At 42.1% G+C, this 20618-nt stretch overlaps 1 protein-coding gene across 1 annotated transcript; it reads right to left on the bottom strand.

Moving 5' to 3' along the window:
* Positions 1-765: 765 nt before the first annotated feature.
* LOC122541463 (DNA-binding protein inhibitor ID-2) lies at positions 766-2699 on the bottom strand. The gene is made up of 3 exons (XM_043678248.2): positions 2209-2699; positions 1916-1979; positions 766-1314 (listed from the first exon to the last, which is right to left on the bottom strand). Exons 1-2 carry the CDS (start codon positions 2608-2610, stop codon positions 1923-1925), a joined length of 459 nt encoding a protein of 152 aa, XP_043534183.1. The 5' UTR covers positions 2611-2699; the 3' UTR covers positions 766-1314; positions 1916-1922.
* Positions 2700-20618: the final 17919 nt, after the last annotated feature.

Here is a 20618-nt window from a genome sequence, read left to right as displayed (position 1 = left end):
GGTAACGGTCAGCTTTCAGTGTTACAACTCTGAGGGTGCGACACTCTGATTAGTTTGAACAAAAAGTAGCGAAACATTCACGCAGTTAATGAGGTTACCATAGTTGGCATATGGAACAGGAATCAAAGGTTATGCACCATTTTGTAACACTATTGTATAAGACAATGCGCGTTGTATTGCTTCAACTCTATGTCTATGTTGTCAAAAGTACAGAATGTAAGTTAGGTTTTAAAAACTTTACCACCTAGTTAATTGCACAGCCTTATGTGAAGTACAAGATTTATACCTTATAAGTAAATTTCCATTATCACCATTGAATTTGTCATGTATCTTAAAATCTGCTCAATAATTACAGAGCACCGAATCCACAGATTATTTTAACACTACATTCAAAGTCAATATATTGGGGAGCGAGTAGTCCTCACTGTTTTTTCTTTTGAATTCATGTCATTGACTACAGTATTTATAGAGCACACCAGGATAGAGCGCCTTTGGCCTATAGTGTCTGTACCGATGATATCAAACATCGATGTGTTCGAATCCCATTGTGAGGTTTCAACTGATCTGATTAGTTCTGGGCTAGACATTTTCACTCATACAGAAGCAGTTGCTTCGCATACTGGTGTGTCCACGGTTTCTACGAACTCTTTCCGAATTTTTAAATTCATAAACTACTCACAGTTTAATTCCCCACCCCAGTCCAACGGTGTATAACACGTATTTACAAATCTCACCCAGTGCCAGGGATAATGAAGTTACTCCGCATTCAGTAAGCGACCATTTATTTTGTATAAAAAAGTATGATTTACAATATTAACTTTTATAAAAAGTTTCAGCATAATTAGATACAGCATTACAACGTGGCAGAAGTGTATTTCTGCAACTATGACACAACTCTCTGATTAGCAGAGTTCACAAAGTTGTCTATCACAAACTCAGCGCCATTCCTTTGTCAGAATATAACATTTCTGACATTAATTAAAAAAATCAACAACATGATTTTTCTTCGGCCACGCTCCACCTTCAGAAGGCAAAGTCTTCCTCCACAACGTGATTTTTCCTTGCGTTTTGTTTTTTTTTAATACTTGCGCTTCCCTCTTCTGGTATATTATTAACAATTAAACTAGAAAGACAACAACTGCCTTCCAAATGAAGAAAGGGTATTCAGTCCGTTTATAAATAACCCATCAGTCCGGATGGAAAATAAAAGCAGTTGGAGGGACAGACAGAAAGTCAAAGCTTGTTCTCTCGGATTGTCTTGTCTGCAATCGCTCCTGGGACTGTATCAACTCAGGCCTCGTGATGTAGGAACACCTGCAAAACATTGAATAGAAAGAGGGGCGTGTTAGTCACACACAGCTTGGCTCTTCGGACAGACTGGCGCCACAGAGTAAGCTACACAAACAGCATTTTTGCAAGATTCTAGCCGTTCCCCCCCAGCCTGCAGCCCGTCACTTATACAAAGCGCCTCTGAAAACTCACTCACGTGCAACCAACTCTAAATCTCTCTGCATGCACAAGACCTCTTCCATCGCGTTTAGTTCTTACTGTTGTATAGCTTATTGGGGGGGGGGGGTGATCACGGCCCTTCTGCTTTAGCAACAAGGAAAATAAAATGTCAAGGAAGCTTCCTTCTTTAAAAAAATGAATTTTGAGATTTTGTTTGCGGTATGAAATGCCAAATTTCAGCTGAATACATCCACTCTCCTCACCTCACGATGTAGAAATTAAAGCGAAAACGGCTCGGCTCTTTTTTCAGAACACATATTGTTTGATTTCTAAAACTAGTCTCCCCAGATTCACATACGTAACGACTGATTATTTCAAGTAGTTTCTCTGTAATCGGACTTTACTCGGTTAACGCTAGAGCGGATATAAAGGCAAAGAAACACTAAAATATCATATTTGCACTCACCAGTCCATCAACGACAAAATGCCTTACTGTCTTCTGTCAACAACTGTTTTGGAAATTCAGCTGCCTAAATAAGAAAGAAAGGACATTGTAATCTAATCGTAAATGCTACATTGCAGTTTTTGTTTTAGAAACGTATGAAAAAGATTGATACAGAAACATATTTAAACATCCAGGAAAATAAATTCTGGAGGATGTGTGTGTGTGTGTAAGTGCAGTTTGGCCGCGATTTTACAAACATGTAAACTATCCTGGCGATAACCGTGCAGTGTATGTGACTGTATGAGACACAATACCTGTAAGGATAGAATTGCAACGTCTGTATTGAGTGTTGACAGAGGCGTCCTGGAGGGAGAATTCTGGCCCTGGTGCAGAACGATGGAAGGGTGCGTGTCCAAGGCGATCTGCAAATCCAGGATGTAGTCGATAACATGCTGTAGGATTTCAATTTTGCTCACTTTCTTGTTCTGCGGGATGCTGGGGACAAGCTCCTTCAGTTTCGAGTAACAGTCGTTCATGTTGTAGAGGAGGCCGAGAGGCTCCTCCACCGGCGTTTTGCTTCTGGAAATGCCAAGACTCTGCTCTGAGAGCCCCCGCACAACGTCGCTGCCGCTTTGTTTCCTGGATGATCGAATGGGGCTGACAGCTTTCATCTCGGAACCTTTCACACTTTCTCCTGCCTCTGAGATGCGCTTCATAAAATTCAGCGGTGGTTGGGAGGGGGGGGGTGGGGGGGAGGAGGGAAGGGAGAAGAAAAGGAAAAGAGATCGGCTGCACTTTTCCAGCTTCTGATCCACTACTGTCCAGGCGATGTTTTCTGTCTCTCGCTGTCCGTTTCCAGTTCGCTTTATACCAGAACTCCGGGCTTTAATATGTTCCACCCCTGCCACCACTCATTGGCTGGATCAGGAATGTCAATTGCACAGCCCTTGCATTGCAACTGGCCTCTCTTCCTCAATAGCACCTCCCATTCGTGTCTTCTTCTGCCAATAGTTTTGCACAGGAGGCGGCTCTGTAACGAGGAAGATCCTGGATGCTCTGTATTTAAAAAAAATCCGAGCTAGGCGACATTTAAAGGGACCGACTTGGGATGCGATTTTGTTGTGGCATCTTTAGGAACAATGTCCTCTCTTGGAATGGTTCATGCTGAGAAAGCGAGTGATTTATACGTTTTTTTTCCCAGCCGTGCGAGGAAGCAAATCTGTATAAAGCAAAATGTTCTACAGATCAATAAAACCACGACAAGAGTGGAGTGAGGGCACTGAGGAATGGGGAAAAATACTTTAACAAGATTGAGAAGGGATTTGACAACTTATAAATCGGATTCAATTAATGTACGTTTCCTTTCTGGGATGCATTATTTCACAAAACGAATGCTGTTATAGCGTTTCTTTTCTGTTTATCTAAATGTTCATCACATCCAGATAAGGTAGCACACAATGGGTACATTTTAATTCCCCCGAACTTTCAGTGTCATGTGTAAATTAATAAGATTTGGAGTTTTCATTAATAACAGATAGTGATTAATAAGTGTCAACTTTTTCAGGTATCAATGTGTAAACTCAAAATCATTCTTTAGCTCTCTTCAAAATTGCTAAATTGCTGGTAAAAACGTTGACAATGTAACAAATCAACTTTTACCAAAGGGAGACACTTAGAATAAGACTATTAGCTACCTCAAAACCTGCCTGTATTGCAAACCTTCCAAACAACACTACTTCTCTTCATTTATTGTTGGGCTCGGAAAATTAAGAGTTTTGGACATAATTTGAACTTTAAATTGCTTCACAGCAATGATACCATTAACCGAACAAATCCGATAGTGTTTTATTGATGATAAGTACTCTACATCTGCTCTGAAATTAACTTCTCATGTAAAGTGATGCAGTTATTATTAATTGCTATCAAGCCAAAACGTATCAATACGACATTGTTTTTTTTTTAAAAAAGTATGGTCCTTAACGAGTTTAATCTTTTGTAAGAATAAATTAAATGAATTTAGTTTTTGCAAATTCTGCTACAGTATGTTGAGTGAATGCGTTTATGCAATGGACAAATGTGGTAAACTGCTTTTTTTGAGGGCTATACCTAAATCCCAAATCCTGTTTTATTCTAAACTAATTCCCCCACTCAAATACATATCGCCTGCTTTATGTACATAATATTGTGATTCACATGTATTTAAATCTGATTGTTAACTGATGCAATGATTTACTTTAACTGTTGATGTAAAGTATGGTATGTTCATTGTCCCCATTCATCGCAATGCCTTGACACTGTAGTAATATAAACCACTGCAATCTACCAATCGCTGCGTTTCACGGTCTCAACACATCTGCTGCATTGTATGTTGATATGATAAGTGATGCAGTTTCATCCCTTGTATCATTTGACGTACATTTTAAAAACTGCGATACAATGTAATGTAAGGAATTGGTCTCAGAAGGACAGAAGCCCTGACAACAATGAATGCATGGTAACCATGCTTAAATGGTTTTATACAAAAAACAATTTTATTTAGAATGACACACATAATCAATGTTTAATAAACTAAAGCAATCCACTTTATTCGGGAGGACTTCAGTAGCAGAATTTGCATTTCGCCCTCTGCATTACTCTGTAGTGGAATGGAATAGACAGTTTTAGTTTTGGGGACTTCTCGTAGTGACCAATGACCATCCAATGACCATTTAAAAACATCTAGTTAGGGTACCTCTTATCTGGAACACATTTTTTTGAAATGACAGAATGCTTTTCCCAAATCCCGAAGACGTGTGGGGAAGAGATCGAATTAAAACAAAAAGCAGCGCAGATTCTTAATGAAACAAGCAATACTGCAGATATCCCCCCTCCCATCAACCCCATTGTGTTTGCAGGACTATGGTATCTGCATCTTTTTTAAAAGACAAACAAGACAAATGCAAGCAAGCAAAGCTTCTCAAAGTCTCGTCTACATCTGGAAGCCAGGACGTGTTTTTTTTTAATTTGCATCGTGTTTTTTTTCTTGTTTGTTCTAGCTGTGCTGTGCGCACTGGCCGCTGGCTCTCTGTCTCTCCCCACCCGAGACTGACAGCTGATTCACTGGCAACAGCAGCCAGCGGCCGCGAGACCCAGGTCCCCACCCCCCGAGCCCGCGCCGACTGCCTGGCGCCAGCCCCATGACGTCACCCCACTCACAGCGGCCCCTCCAGCCAGCCCGCGCGGCGCCGCTGCTGGCGGCTGCCATGGCGACGGCCGCTGTCAATCATCCGCCTGCAACCCGGGCAGCGCCTGCAACGCTCTCCCTCACACCGACCCATTAAAAAGAGGGAGGGGGTGGGTGCTCAAGAATTGCCATTCAATTTGCCACCTTTAGGGTCCTGCGCACCTGCACTATTTGCATTTCTAAAACCACGTTGCGCAGGGAGGGTCGGTCATTTCCCTTACCCCCGGCAGTTTTTCTTGCAACAGGCCAGGTCTGCAAAATCTACCAGAATGCTCGTTTCCACCAACATAGAGTTAATAATCAACATTTATGGAGATGCTCAGATTCGGGCATCATAAAAGCACATATGCAAAACTCAACTGGGACTGAAACACATTCGATCTCACGATCGCCACCTACGTGAAACATCCCATTGCCTCTTCAACAGTGCTAATGATTATATTCTTAAACTTCACAGATCAAAGCCACAACTGCCAAACCCTCTCTAAAGTGCACCGATCTGGAACGACCTTTACTCAGCACAAAGGCTTTCCCTTATACTTCATTCCGGTCACAAGATCATTGGGGGGTGGAAGGAGAGAAATTAGTTGGCGAGATAAGGTTCTGAAAACAATCTTGGCCGGCCACAGAGTTGGTGGGAGCTCTCCGGGCTGGCGTCAGGAAGTCTGGCCCGCCTTTTTAAACTGTTGTCCTGGCTTTGTCCAGCTGCACAGACAGACAATCAGGCATCAGAAAGAGCCGTGAAGAATACTGCAGGCAACCTACTCAAAAGTGCTTTTTTTCTTTTACAAGTTTCTCACATAAAGCGCCTTATGTGAGGGAACTCATATCGCACAAGCTCCCCACTATATGCCGACCATCTGCGAGAAAATCATTTCCAGTGTGACTAAAGGCAGCTGGAGGAACAGTTTCAAATGGTTACTCAAAGATGACTCAACAATTCTGCAGGGATGATGGGGGAGTAATCTTTAAAAAAAACTGATCCTATCCAGAACACTTTCCCTTTTCTTGGAATGATTGCAAGATAATTCCAAATACTGATAATTTTTTACAAAAAAAACCCCAAAACCCAACCTCATCACTAGCAACAGTCCCTGCTGTTGTGCACATTACCCATCAGTTCTAAGGCTGGTCTTCCCGCTGCTCTGTCACCTGGCCACATTTTGAGCGGGGTTGCTTTGCTTGGAGGAGCGGCTGCAGCAACTTTTGGTGCCGAGTTTTGCCTGGTTTGCAGCGCCAGGAACCCGAACACCCGCTGCAGGTCGCGTGCCGTCTACCAGGTCCACACTGTCGCGCGACTGAAGTAACAAGTATCCACCCGGGGGGCGGGGCCTCAGCGCAGGGCGGTCAGTGTGCAAGCAGTAGCAGCAGACAGTCCAGAGGTCTCTGTGCACCTCCACAGGGCGGTCAGTGTGAAAGCAGCAGCAGCAGACAGTCCAGAGGTCTCTGTGCACCTCCACAGGGCGGTCAATGTGCAGGCAGCAGCAGCAGCAGACAGTCCAGAGGTCTCTGTGCACCTCCACAGGGCGGTCAGTGTGAAAGCAGCAGCAGCAGACAGTCCAGAGGTCTCTGTGCACCTCCACAGGGCGGTCAGTGTGAAAGCAGCAGCAGCAGACAGTCCAGAGGTCTCTGTGCACCTCCACAAGGCGGTCAGTGTGAAAGCAGCAGCAGAGTCCAGGGGTCTCTGTGCACCTCCATAGGACGGTCAGTGTGCAGGCAGTAGCAGGCAGTCCAGGGGTCTCTGTGCACCTCCATAGGACGGTCAGTGTGCAGGCAGTAGCAGGCAGTCCAGGGGTCTCTGTGCACCTCCACAGGGCGGTCTGTGCAGGCAGAGGCAGTAGGCAGTCCAGGGGTCTCTGTGCACCTCCACAGGGCGATCAGTGTGAAAGCAGCAGCAGCGGGCAGTCCAGGGGTCTCTATGCACCTCCAAAGGGCGGTCAGTGTGCAGGCAACAGCAGCACGCAGTCCAGGGCTAAATGCACCTCCACAGAGTGGTCAGTGTGCAGGCAGAGGCAGTAGGCAGTCCAGGGGCTCTGTGCACCTCCACGGAGCGGTCAGTGTGCAGGCAGAGGCAGCAGGCAGTCCAGGGGTCTCTGTGCACCTCCACAGGGTCAGTGTGCAGGCAGTCCAGGATTCTCTGTGCACCTCCACAGGGCTGTCAGTGTGCAGGCAGTCCAGAGGCACTGTGCATCGCTATAATTGAACCTTGTCAACTGCCTTTTCTGAAAATTCAAGGACGATAAATCAACATAGCCTTTAGCCATGGTGTATGTTACTTCAAAGAATTCCAATAAATTGGTTAAACAGGACTTCCAACACAAACAATGCTGAGCTGTACCAAGTACATTGAATTTTTCCATGTGCCTAGTTGTAATCACCTTAATAATAATGTATCATTCTCAGTCTCTTGAAGACCAACACTCATGATACTTATTTTTTCCTTTATATCTATGCAAGGAAACTCTTGGTGTTTTTACATCTCTAGCTAGATTTCTCGAATGCTCTAGTTTCTTTGACGATTAACCTTTTAGTCTGCCATGCTGCAAACAGCAGAGCTGAATTTCAGGGGTAAGGTAAAATTGACATCAAGGCTGCACTTGTCTGGATTCGATATCGAGGAGCTAAACTGGAGTCAATGTGAATCAGGGTGAAGAAGCTCTGCTCGTTAGGGTTATATATAGCAAATAGGAACTTAGGTTGTTGAAGGTCGATCACTTCTGCCTCAGGAATCTCTGCTAGGGTTTCCTCAGGGTTGCACTGTCCAGTACCCAAACATCTTCAGCTCCTTCATAAATGATCTTCTGTACATCATCGTCAGAGCGGAGATGTTTGCTGATGTTTGCACAATGTTTAATATCATTTGAGACTCTTCAGGTACTGAAACAGACCATGTCCCAATGCGGTAAGATCTGGGCAATATCCAGATTGAATTGATTGGTGATAAATAACATGCATGCCACACAACTGCCAGGCTATGACCAGCTCTAATAAGAGGAAATCTAACCATTTTTCCTTGACATTCAATGGCATTACCACAATTGAATCATGAACCATCAATATTCAGCTGTTATCATGATCAGAAATTGAATTGGGTCAGCCATATAAGAATTTTCGCTACAAGAATAGGCCAGACACGGAATTCTGTGGTCTGGAATTCAGTGGTCAGCAATTCACCTCCTGAATGTCTGTTCCCTATTGACAAGGCACACATCATGAACTTGACGGAACACTGCCTGAATGGGTTCAGCTTCATCAGTGCACAAGAAGCTCGACACCATCCAGGACAAAGCAGCTTGCTGGATTGGCACCACAGCTAGCACCTTCAACATTCACTCCCTTTACCACGAATGCACAGTAGCAGCAGTGTGTACTGCAATAACTCACCAAGGCTCCTTGGACAGTACCTTCCAAAACCACAACCTCTACCACTGAGAAGGACAAGGGCAGCAGATATATTGGAAGATCACCACCTGCAAGTTTCATTCTAATTCACGCATCATCCTGACATGGAACTATATCATCATTTCTTAACTGGCGCTGGATCAAAATCCTGGAAATCCCTTCTTAAAAGTCCTGTGGCTGTACTCCAAGGATAGCCAGAGTTCAAGACAGCAATTTGCCATCACCTCTCAAGAATATTTAATGCTCACCTAGCTAGCGACACCCACATCTCATCTCCAGTTGTGATACCTTGGGGTGTTGTGTTACTTCAAGGTTGCTATATAAATGCAGGTTGTTGTTTACCAAGACTCCAGGGTCTCTTTCAGCTTCATCCATAAATTTCTGAACATAATTTTCCTGGAGAATGCATGTTTTTGTTGTTTTCCTTCCTATGCATAATGCCTATCTGCATCACATCTCTTCTATTGGATGGAAAAAAAAGGTAAGTCTTTGGGTAAATACAAATGAAAGTAACAGAAATAAAAATGGGATCGGCTCGAGAGCAGGAGGGCATTCTGCTGTGCCAGTTAGCCATCCAAATGGTGAAGAAAGTGAGGACTGCAGTTGCTGATGAGTCAGAGTTGAAAAGTGTGGTGCTGGAAAAGCACAGCAGGTTTAGCAGCGTCCAAGGAGCAGGAGAATCAACATTTCAGGCATAGGCCCTTCATCAGGATTGTTGGGGGGGGTGCAGAATGTGGTGAAAGGGGCTGAGAGATAAATAGAAGGGGCGAGGTTGGGGAGTAGGTAGCTAGAACGCAATAGGTAGATGCAGATGGGGGGTGATGGTGTTACGTCAGAGGAGAGGGTGGAGCAGATGGGTGGGAAGGAAGATGGACAGATGGAATGGTTCAAGAGGGCTGTACTGAGTTGGGAGATTGGATCGGGGCTGAGGTGGGGGTGGGAGAGGTAGAGGAGATGAGGAAACTGGTGAATTCAATGCTGATTCTATATGGTTGGAGGATCCCAAGGCAGAAGATGAGGCGTTCTTCCTTCAGGCATTGGGTGGTTAGGATTTGGCAGTGGAGGAGGCCCAGGACTTGCATGATCTTGGCAGAGTGGGATGGGAAATTGAAGTGGTAAGGTGAGCAGTTAGTGTGATGGCTTCAGAATTCTCAGGACTCAATGAAGACCAACTGCTGTTATTTTTCCCTTCTGTCTGCTTCTTTCTGGCTCATTGATGGAAAAATAAGCACAGGAAAATATCTCAAGTAGTAGCATCAACAATTGTACCTGCCTCTGCCACTTCCTCTGGCAGCTCATTCCAGGAGGTGGATACAATAGCAATGTTAAAGAGGAATTTTGACAGATGCATGAATAGGCAGGGAATAGAGAGATGCACACAATAAAGAGGCAAAAGGCTTTTAGTTTAGAAAAACACCATGTAATGGTACAGTCAGGGTGGGCCAAAGAGCTTGATCCTGTCTTGTACTGTTCTTTGTATCTTTGTTCTGTTGCATCCACATTTGGAGATGGTGCAAAGGAATATTGCTGGAATGGTTCCAGAGCTGAGGTGTTTTGGCAATCAGTTCAGGTGGAAAAACTAGAATTGTTTTACTTGGGGCAAAGGAAATTGATAGGACATCTAATAGAGTTGTACATGCTTATACAATATGTTTAGATGAGGTCGGCAAAGAAACATCGGTTGAGCATAGCGGCACAAATTTAAGGTTTTGGACAAACGTTACTTGGATGGGGGAGTTACGGGGACATGAGGGGTAGGAATGTGCAGAAGATCTTTTTTTAACACAGAGAGCGGTAATGAGCTGAGGCGTGCTGCCTCTGATGGGCACAATGCTTAGGGGATTTGGATGTGCAGATGATCAATTATTTCAAAAGGAAATTGAGTGGGCATTTGACAGAAGTAAACTTGCAGGGTACTAGAGGAATGGAACCGATTGGATTGCTCTCCAGAAAGCTGGCATTGACCTGAGAATTGATTGGCCTCCTTCTGTGCTGTAATGACTCTATATCACCATATAATTGTTTCTTCACAAAACATCATCTTAAAATTCATGCTCCACCATTTAAAAAGAGTTTGGAAAAACAATAAACATACTAAGCACCGTTCTAGCAAAAGGAGAACATGTTTTCAGTTGCTACATTCAGAAAATACTGATTTTTTTCTGCAGATTCTAAGCATGGCACACATTCAGACTATGGCAAGTTAGGAATTGCAGGCTCACATGTAGGTGATAATTCCCCACAGCTGAGAAAATGAAAGTTCTGAGAGCAACATCAACTAAAATCATCCCGAGCGAGAGGGTAGGGTCTTTGAATTGAAAGTCTTATGACAATACTCAAAACATACAAGGTAATTTTACAGACAGGTTTAATTGGCCTGATGTGAAACTTTTCAATGCTTTTATTATTTTACAAGTCCTATTTTTGGATAACCTTTTTTCACAAATGTGCTATTGATTGCCTGGAAAAAATGGTAGCCAAAATGTTTGAAAATAGTTTGATGATTCAGTTTCTGTACATTTATTGACAGACTTTTCTCACTTCTCATTTTTACAGACTTAATTCTTTTTTCCTTTGAGAAATATTTTCAATTGTTGAGATTCTACCTTCCTTTTGGTAGATCTTGCTCATGACAAGGCAACATTTAGATCTGAATTTTTAAAGTGAACATACTGGTTAAATCATTCCCATTGTCTGTCTCTTCTGCCTGACTCCCTGGAATTCCAATCAACCTTTATCATCATTAAAGCAACTTAGATCCCAAACTAGCAAGATTCCACCTCCCACAATTTTCATACATATAATTTTTTTCATTCACTGGATGAGGGCATCGCTAATTAGGCCAGTATTTATTGCTATGAGATGGAAATGTGTTGCTGGAAAAGCACAGCAGGTCAGGCAGCATCTAGGGAACAGGAGAATCGACGTTTCGGGCATTAGCCCTTCTTCATTCCTGAAGAAGGGCTAATGCCCAAAACGTCGATTCTCCTGTTCCCTAGATGCTGCCTGACCTGCTGCGCTTTTCCAGCAACACATTTCCATCTCTGATCTCCAGCATCTGCAGACCTCACTTTCTCCTCAGTATTTATTGCTAGCCTAATTGCCCAGAGGGTAGTTATGTGGGTCTCGAGTCATATGTAGGCCAGACTGGGTATGGATGACCAATTTCCCTTCCCTGGAGGACATTAGTGATCAAGATGGCTTTTTACAACAATTGGCAATGGTTTCATGGTCTTCATTAGACTCTTAATTCCAGATTTTTCTTAATTTGAACTCCAATTCCACCATCTGCCATGGTGGGATTCAAACTTGGGTCCCCAGCACAATTAACTGAGTCTCTAGATTAACAGTCCAGCAATAAGCCATCACCCCTTAATCTGTTTCCTGAAGTGAAAAAGAAGCTTTTCTTAATGATGTCTTGAAAACTGATTTTTAAATACACGTCATTTCTCTATTTTGCTTTCAGGAATATTATCCTGAAGCGGTTTCCAACTGCTCTAGTGAGATCTTGGAGCTGTCATTTCTCAGGTGATTCTTAGCAACCCGTGTGAGTCTGCCAAACGTTTCAATCAACAGTTTCTTTGATAGCTGGGAAAAGAGTTTCTAGGACATACTTGATTTTGAATATGTTGCTCTTAAATCTTAGTTGTGGCCATTTCCACTTCTGGAGTCAGAAGGTGCAGAATTTGAAATGGCCTCCAGACAGGCCCTGTCCAGGGTGAGCACAAATCTGGCTCTGATTTCTGGCTTGACATCAAGCGCCCCTTACCTGTTCCCAAAGACCCCACTGCAACCCATCCAAGACTCCGCTGCCCCTCATCAAAAGGGATCATTAGAATACTTGAAGTCGTCCTTCTACTGAAGAATGACTGCTCTATTGACAAGTACAAAGATCACTGTGGCCATAGAGAGAGAGTTTGTCCCAGATTCTTTAACCATCTGCAAAATAGTCATTTTAACATCACTTTGCATCTTTCTCCAAGGCAAGTATTGTACGTTTGAGAACAAAGACCACAATCTTTGAGATTTAAAAATGGAAAGAAACTTTATATATGTTTAAAATTTCCATTCCTGTCTGTTAGGGTGAACTTTATCATCATAGTTCAGACAGCAATTAATCTATATGGATTCTGCAAAGCAGGAGATTGAGGGGTGACCTGATAATGTCCCTACAGCTATTAAAAGGTTTGATAGGCTAGACATAGGTAAAGTTTCCTCATTTCCCCTTCCCCCACCTCCCCCTAGTTCCAAACTTCCAGCTCAGCACTGTCCCCATGACTTGTCCTACCTGCCTATCTTCTTTTCCACCTATCCACTCCACCCCCCCCGACCTATCACCTTCATCCCCTCCCCCACTCACCTATTGTACTCTATGCTACTTTTTCCCCACCCCGACCCTCCTCTCATTTATCTCTCCACCCTTCAGGCCCTCTGCCTGTATTCCTGATGAAGGGCTTTTGCCCGAAACGTTGATTTTATTCCTCCTCGGATGCTGCCTGAACTGCTGTGCTTTTCCAGCACCATTCTAATCTAAACATAGGTAAAGCATTCTGTTTTTGGGAGAGTACAAAAAAAGTGATTATAAATATAAGTCACTAATAATTGCAATAAAGTATTCAAACAAGACCCCTCTACTCTGTGAATGATTAGAATGGCTAAGGTGAACATCATTGATACATTGAAGGACAAACAGGTTAAACAGTTAAGGGAGGAAGGAATGGAAGACCATTCCTATTAAAGTTAGCTGAAGATGGTTGCAAAGAAGGTCGTGACAAATAAACATCGACATTAGATTAATTGAGTTGAATGACCTTTTTTTTTTCTGGTCGCTGTAATGTGCTTCAATTAGCTGCTACATTTCCTTTGATTTCCTTTGAGTTTTACAGTGATAGCTATCAAAGACAATTCTGGAAAATGTTACTGTATTTACTTTTTGGTACAAGCACAAAAGTCAAAACAACAAAGTACTTTGAGGAGGAGATTTCTGGGATCTAACATGGGGGACGGACTAAGTTGTGAGAGGAATTTAGTAATGTAGCCACTGTTCCTTGTTTCTGCCGAAACGTACCTATCTGCAACAGGGGACTGAGCAACTGCCAAGCTTGACCCTGTCTGTAATTGTTAAATGGATGGTATGCTGTCAGGGTTAAATCTATCATGGTTTATATTTTGTGATGCCCCTGAGTTGCTTCTAGAGCCAAGAGATAATAAATGACCTGTCAGACCCGTGCTCTGAAAGTTATTAAAGCTGGTAACTTTACCAAGAGTAAAATTGGACTGGGAGCAGATTTCATTGAGGCAAAAGGATTGAGAGAGGACAGACAATCATTGATTAAGATCTGAGTCGCTTTAATTATTAAGGATTGCAATGAATTATATTAAAATCTCTTTAATATAAGACAGAGAACGAAGTGGAAGAAATGGAATTCTCTTTTTTTTTAAAACAGTTTTTTGTGGTAAAATTCCCAGACAGTCCACTTAAAACCAGATGGATGGCAATCCTAGCAATCCAAGAAACTAAAGTGAATTTTTTAACTTTAGAGCTTGAATCAACACCAAGGTCAACAGATGTGACTTTATGTGTTTAAAGTAAAAGTCCCCACATCATTCACATTGATTCCCTGAATGTTTCCAATGTAGATTCACAGCAGTTTTTAGTTTAGGTATAAAGCAGAACTCTAAGCTCCTCTGATGGTTCACTTAGTAAATATAGACCAGAAGGTCCCAAGTCTAGAACACTGCTCTGACTGAGTTGGCTGATCCTCATATGACATGTGGTTTTAAACATGTACATATATTTTCAGGACGAATCAATATAGTTCATTCAGCTCTACTGATTCAATTGCTTTGTTCAGCTTAAAGCACATGCTGATCTTCTTCAAATCATGAGGAATATCAAGAGAATACATTGCAGATTCTGGGTACAACTTATTTTGAGCTTTATCGTAATGCTTTTTTAAAAAACATTTACCAGCATGAACCTTAAAGAATTACAGGAAAAAAATGACCACTAAGGAACTACTTACTTGCTGTGGATTTTACTGGGGAGAGGGGAGAAAGAAAGGCTGAGGAACTTTAAAGGGGAGAGGGAGGTTGATGACCAAAGATGGTGAGAGACAAAATGGTCTAGAAATTAAAGGTGATTCTGATGTTATATAAGCTGCAAATACCAATAAGGATAGAGGGAAGGTGTTTGCAAGCATATTGACCACACATGCACAACACAATTGCGAAATAATTTCATAAAATAGGCTTGAATTACAGATTTGCATGTACAATGAGTCTAACACTGAAGGAATAAAAGATATCTTAAACAAGGTGAGATGTGGCTCACATCCAGTTCAGAATGAGTATGTGCAGCCACTGTGATTGAATTTTGTTAGCCTATATTCCCAATATAATTAACCTTCTGACACTCAAATCTAGATGTGGAGGTGCCAATGTTGGACTTGGGTGGACAAGGTCAGAAGTCACATGACACCAGGTTATAGGCCAACAGGTTTATTTGAAATCACAAACTTTTGGAACATTGCTTCTTTGTTAGATGAAGTGGACTCCACCTGACAAAGGAGCAGCACTCTGTAAGCTTGTGATTTCAAATAAACTGATGGACTCTAACCTGGTGTCCTATGATTCAAATCGAGAAATACTCATTTTGTCACTTGACTTCTGAACTATTTTAATTGTGAAGTGGATCAACAGATTGGAAGCATGAGATAAGATTTAATCTAACATTGTTTTCCAATGCTATAATTGTAGCTTCTTCCACCACTTCCTATCGCAGCTCATTTCATAGAGGCACCACCTTCTGCATGAAAATGTTGCCCGTTAGGTACATTTTAAATCTTTTCCCTCTTACTTTAAACCCCATGCCCTCTAGTTTTGGACTCCTTTGCCCCTGGGGAAAAGACCTCGACTATTCACCCTATCCATGCCCCTCATGATTTTATAAACTTCTACAAGGTCACTCCTCAGTCTCCAATGCTCCAGGGAAAATAGCGCCGCCATTTCAGCCTCTCCTTATAGCGCAAACCTTCCAACCTTGGCAACATGCTTGTAAATCTTTTCTGCATCCTTTCAAGTTTCTTCTTGTTGGAGTTTGCATTTTTTTTTCCTGCAGGCCAGCAGCAAACAAGGTTATCACAATCTAACAGTTTAGTAGAATTCCTGAAGGTCCAAGAAGTGACATGTAACTCATGTAACCCTACATCAATGCCACCGCCCAGTTGAACTGAAAGGAATTCTTTTAATGAGCAACACATTTGTAGCTAGGATGATCAAACATTATGAGAGTCAATATTGGCTTGCATACAGCCATCTGGACCGACACTCTAACCCAGAAAGCTTAGTCCAAGTTGGCCTCTGGGAGATAATAGTTATCCAATCCTTGGACCATGGTTTTAGATTGGATTCCCTTCAGTACGGAAACAGGCCCTTTGGCCCAACAAGTCCACACCAACCCTCTGAAGAGTAACCCACCCAGGCTCACTCCCCTATCACTATGGACAATTTAGCATGGACAATTGACCTTACCTGCACACCTTTGGATTCTGGGAGGAAACTGGAGCATCCAGAGGAAACCCACATAGATACAAGGAGAATGTGCAAACTCCACACAGACAATCACCCGAGGCAGAAATCGTACCCAGGTCACTTGCGTTGTGAGGCAGTAGTGCTAACCACTGAGCCACCATGCTGCCTAAGACACTTCTGCAGTATATGCAAACTGTCCATGGGAAAAATGGATTGTGAGCATCCACCAGAATAAGCACATCATTGGGCATGCTGAAGCAGTGGTCTAGGCAGCTGGAGACCTTTTGAAATATGATACAGAAGGGATTGAGTGATCATAGTATTGTGCTGCAAAATCCCCTCTTGCAAACAATCTTCCATATGTAGGCTTGGAGGAGAAGCACAGCCGAAGAGGACTGTGGAGGGCAAACAGCTTCTTATTCTAAGAATTATTTATTTCACCCTCTTATAAGTGACTTTTTAATTTTGTAATATTACCAACATGTTAAGAATCATATCCAAGCTGTACTCTTCCCAATAGTAATGTAACATTCTCTGCAGACCTTTTTTCCCTGGGTGCAACAACTCATAAAATGCCCATTCATTTTATGAGTTAGGTCATCTCCCAAAAGAAAGTCTGCAATCATAATTATAGTGAGCAATCAATTTCTAAGAGCCTTGTTTTGCTTACCATTGCTGCCAAGGTATGAGGTTGTTATCCTTGTAACTCTCCATGGTGCTACCTCACTGACAGGAGTGCATGAGATAGCAAACTGCTGGGATTCAGTATAAGCTTACTGAGCCAAATGTGATCACCAATGCATGTTAACTAAACTCTGAAACTGACCTGCTGCAGCTATCACTTTGTTGGTTGTTCTGCTACACATCATGTCATGTCTGTATGCATTGCATGCTCCATTCCATTGTTACTATGTTCTGGCATCCTGTGACACTGTTTTTATTCATTCATGAGACATGGGCATCCCTGGCTGACCAGCATTCATTGCCCATCCTTAGCTGCTCTTGAACTGAGTGCCTTACTAGGCCATTCCAGAGGCAGTTGAGAGTCATCCACATTGCTGTAGTCCTGGAGCCACATTAGGTCAAACCAGGTGAGGATGGCAGATTTCTTTCCCTGAAGGACATTAGTGAGCCAGATAGGTTTTTCCTGACAATTGGCAATGGTTTCATGGTCAACAGTAGATTCTTAATTCCAAATATTTTTAAATTGAAATTAAATTCCACTATCAGCCATGGTGGGATTCAAACCCAGGACACTTTGTAAATTTTCTGGATTAATAGTCTTGTGATCATGCCATTAGTTGAAAAGTATGGCGCTGGAAAAGCTCAGCAGGTCAGGCAGCATCTGAGGAGAAGGACAGTCAATGTTACGGGCATAGGTCCTTCATCAGGAATGATAAAGGCCTTGCGTCTGAAACGTCGAGTGTCCTGTTCTCCGGATGCTGCCTGACCTGCTGTGCTTTTCCAGCACAACACTTTTTAACCCTGACTCTCCAGCATCTGCAGTCCTCACTTTCTCCTAATAATATCATTAGACCATCTGTGTCTATTTCTACTGCGACATTCATATTAACCACATTGTCAATCAGGGTTTAGCAATAATATTCCACTAATGTCATTTATTGTAGGAACCAGACTGCAGAAAGTCGATGGGTGAGGGAGGAAAGACCCCTGAGTGAGGAAAGGGAAGGAAACAGAAAATAATGAAAGGAGGCAGTGCGTGGTAAAATTGGTCAGTATATAGGCTGCAGTAAAACAGACTTAATCTCAACCAAAGCAGCAAAATCACTCAAATATTTATGGTAAGGAGCTGGGTATTCATTGAAGAAGAACTCACAATCCAGAAGGTGTCAGATCTCATTTGGTAATACTTCTTTGAGCAGCCCTCAAATTTCTTTGCTGAAATAAAGCTGTGTAAGTGCCAAGCATTATTGTTGTTTATGTCACAGAGTCACAATGCAGATGTTTCATATGCTTCATGGTGGCTGCTGAGTTGTGAAAATGTCCTCAAATTCTGTTAGTAGCTTCTTTTCTGCCATGCACTGTTTGATGTAATCCTCAATTTCAGCACCAAACGTCGATGCTCTGTGGAGGTCATTTCTTTAAAAGCAGAATCTGACAAAACCACAGTCCAAGACTCTTGAGGCAACCTAACCTACAGGCGAACAACACTCTTCTCCACATTACCACATGAAGCTATACAGTTATGCACTTATTATTTTTCTAATGTTCTTCTCTCCAACGCATTCTCAATTCTAAGAATGCCCATTTAGACAAAACATGGATCGATTGGCAGCGCTCTTGGAAGCAAAAGGTCAAAACTAAAAGCTGGAAATCTGAAATTAAAAAACAGCAAGAAATAGCACATTTGTCAGGGTGCATGGGAAGAGGAACAGAGTTATTGTTTTGAACTGAAAATAATTTCTGTTGAGTCAGATATGACTCGAACATCAGCTTTATTTCATTTTTGAACCCTGTTGAGGCTAGAATCAATACCTTTGGAAATGGAGGAGGGAAAAGCAGAAGGCATAGAAAATGTGAAAAAAAGGCATGTGCGAAAATGTTGAGGCTATCATCGATGGCTTGGTCAAAGAGGTGGGTGTCTGAAAAAGGTTATTGATACTCAACTATTTTTAGCTTTAGCCTGACAGTATATGTCATTCTGACCCTCTCAATTCATAAATGTTTTGTATAAAACTATACTTTGGAAAATCATGATTTGGAGATGCTGGTGTTGGACTGGGGTGTACAAAATTAAAAATCACATAACACCAGGTTATAGTCCAACAGGTTTAATTGGAAGTACTAGCTTTCGGAGCTGCTCCTTCATCAGGTGGTTGAAGGAGCGGCGCTCCGAAAGCTAGTGCTTCCAATTAAACCTGTTGGACTATAACCTGGTGTTGTGTGATTTTTAACTTTGGAAAATCATAAAATCCATATGTTGCTCAACAAAGCAAAACCACGTGTATAACTATTCTATTGAATCAATATTCCTGTTACAAATAGGTTATTCCTTACACTCTGAATGTTGTCTCAACTAATTCATCACTGGTGAACATGAACATCTGTGATGAGGAAAGCTTCTTAACTTCAGTTTTTGTTATTCCCATGATATCTTTTCTCGATGTTCACCTGATGGTAGGTGACATCATTGCCCATGCAGATAGCCTGCAGGCTCTTCTGATCTCAGAGCTTCACTCAGGCCTTCTCAAATTGGTCCTGTGTTTATTACATAAAGATTGGTAATTGTTGAATTGTTTACTTGTTTATTAGGTATTGTTTTTAATTGTTTTAAGTCTCCTGTGGTCCGCCCAGTCAGCTCATATCCATTATACCAATCTTACCTTCCTCAACTCTCACCATTTGGAGATGACAGAAATTGTTCCTAGTTTTATGAGCGGTATGATTTTTTGGAATGTTTTACACACTAAAGCTACTATATGAGTACAAGTTGTTGTTGAAGGTTGGTAGTTCAGTCCTTTTGTTATTCTGGAATTGTGCTTGTCCTCTGCAATATTGATGCATTTCCCATCTGCATCCCTCATCCACAATGTAATAGGATTGCGATGCGAATGATTAACAAACATGAACTGGTATATTGGAGGAAATATTACCGCAGATGGTGAAATCTGTACTGAAAACAAAAAATGCTGTAAATCACAGCAGATCAGGCAGCTTTCATGGAGAGAGAGAGAGAGCAAGCTAACATTTCGAGTTTAGTTGACTCTTCATGATGATGATCAGTTGATTAGTGTATATCTCCAGTTCGATTAAAACATCTTCAAGGCATTTCACAAGCTTAGTCGCCAAGTTGAAAAAAGAGATAGTAGCAGGAATGAATGCAATATTGGTTGGAGAAGTGAATTTTAAGCAGTTTCATAAAGGTGGAAAGAATTTTAAAGTTTCTGGACCAGATAACCGATTATTTGACCACTAATGCTAGATAAAGTAGATTATTTTGGTGAAAGGATATAGTAGAGTTGAAGGAATCAGCTATTGAAATGTTATAGAGCTGAAGGATATTACAGGAAGAAAGAAGGGTAAGACCAAGAAAAGACTTGAACCGCAAGGATGCTACTTTGAAGTTGTAGTCCTAAAGACCAGAGGCCAATGTTGGTCAAGGGTTGTTGCATGAGCAAGCTTTGGTGCGAATTTGAACATAGGCTGCAGTTTTTACATGAACTGAGTTCATAGGGATGGGAGTCAGTCAGGAGAGCATTTGAGAGATGAGACAGGTTGTTTTATTTCTCCAAAAAGGATGTACAATGCAGAGACAGCTGAGAATATAATTGTTGACTGTAGTCCTGTGTGGTTTACACCCATTCTTGAGAGGCAGATCATGGAATGTTACACCTAGAAGAGTGTCAAGGAATTTGAGAGAAACACTAAAAAGAATGAGACACGATGCAAAAAACCTGAACCATTTCTTACATCCCCTGGCCGTGAACATAATGTGAAGTAAAAGACACATTTATGGTTCTCCTTGCTAGAAATACAAATATTCAAGGGAAGGGGCTAAAAGCCCAACTCCACTTCTGGCATTTGCTAGTCTGGTGTTCTAGTCCT

Source organism: Chiloscyllium plagiosum, unplaced genomic scaffold, assembly GCF_037043375.1.
Source record: "Chiloscyllium plagiosum isolate Xiang-an unplaced genomic scaffold, Cpla_swu_hap1 HiC_scaffold_3, whole genome shotgun sequence".
Taxonomy (NCBI): Eukaryota; Metazoa; Chordata; class Chondrichthyes; order Orectolobiformes; family Hemiscylliidae; genus Chiloscyllium; species Chiloscyllium plagiosum.
Note: the sequence above shows the minus strand (reverse complement) of the source record. Positions and strands in the feature narration are given on the sequence as shown.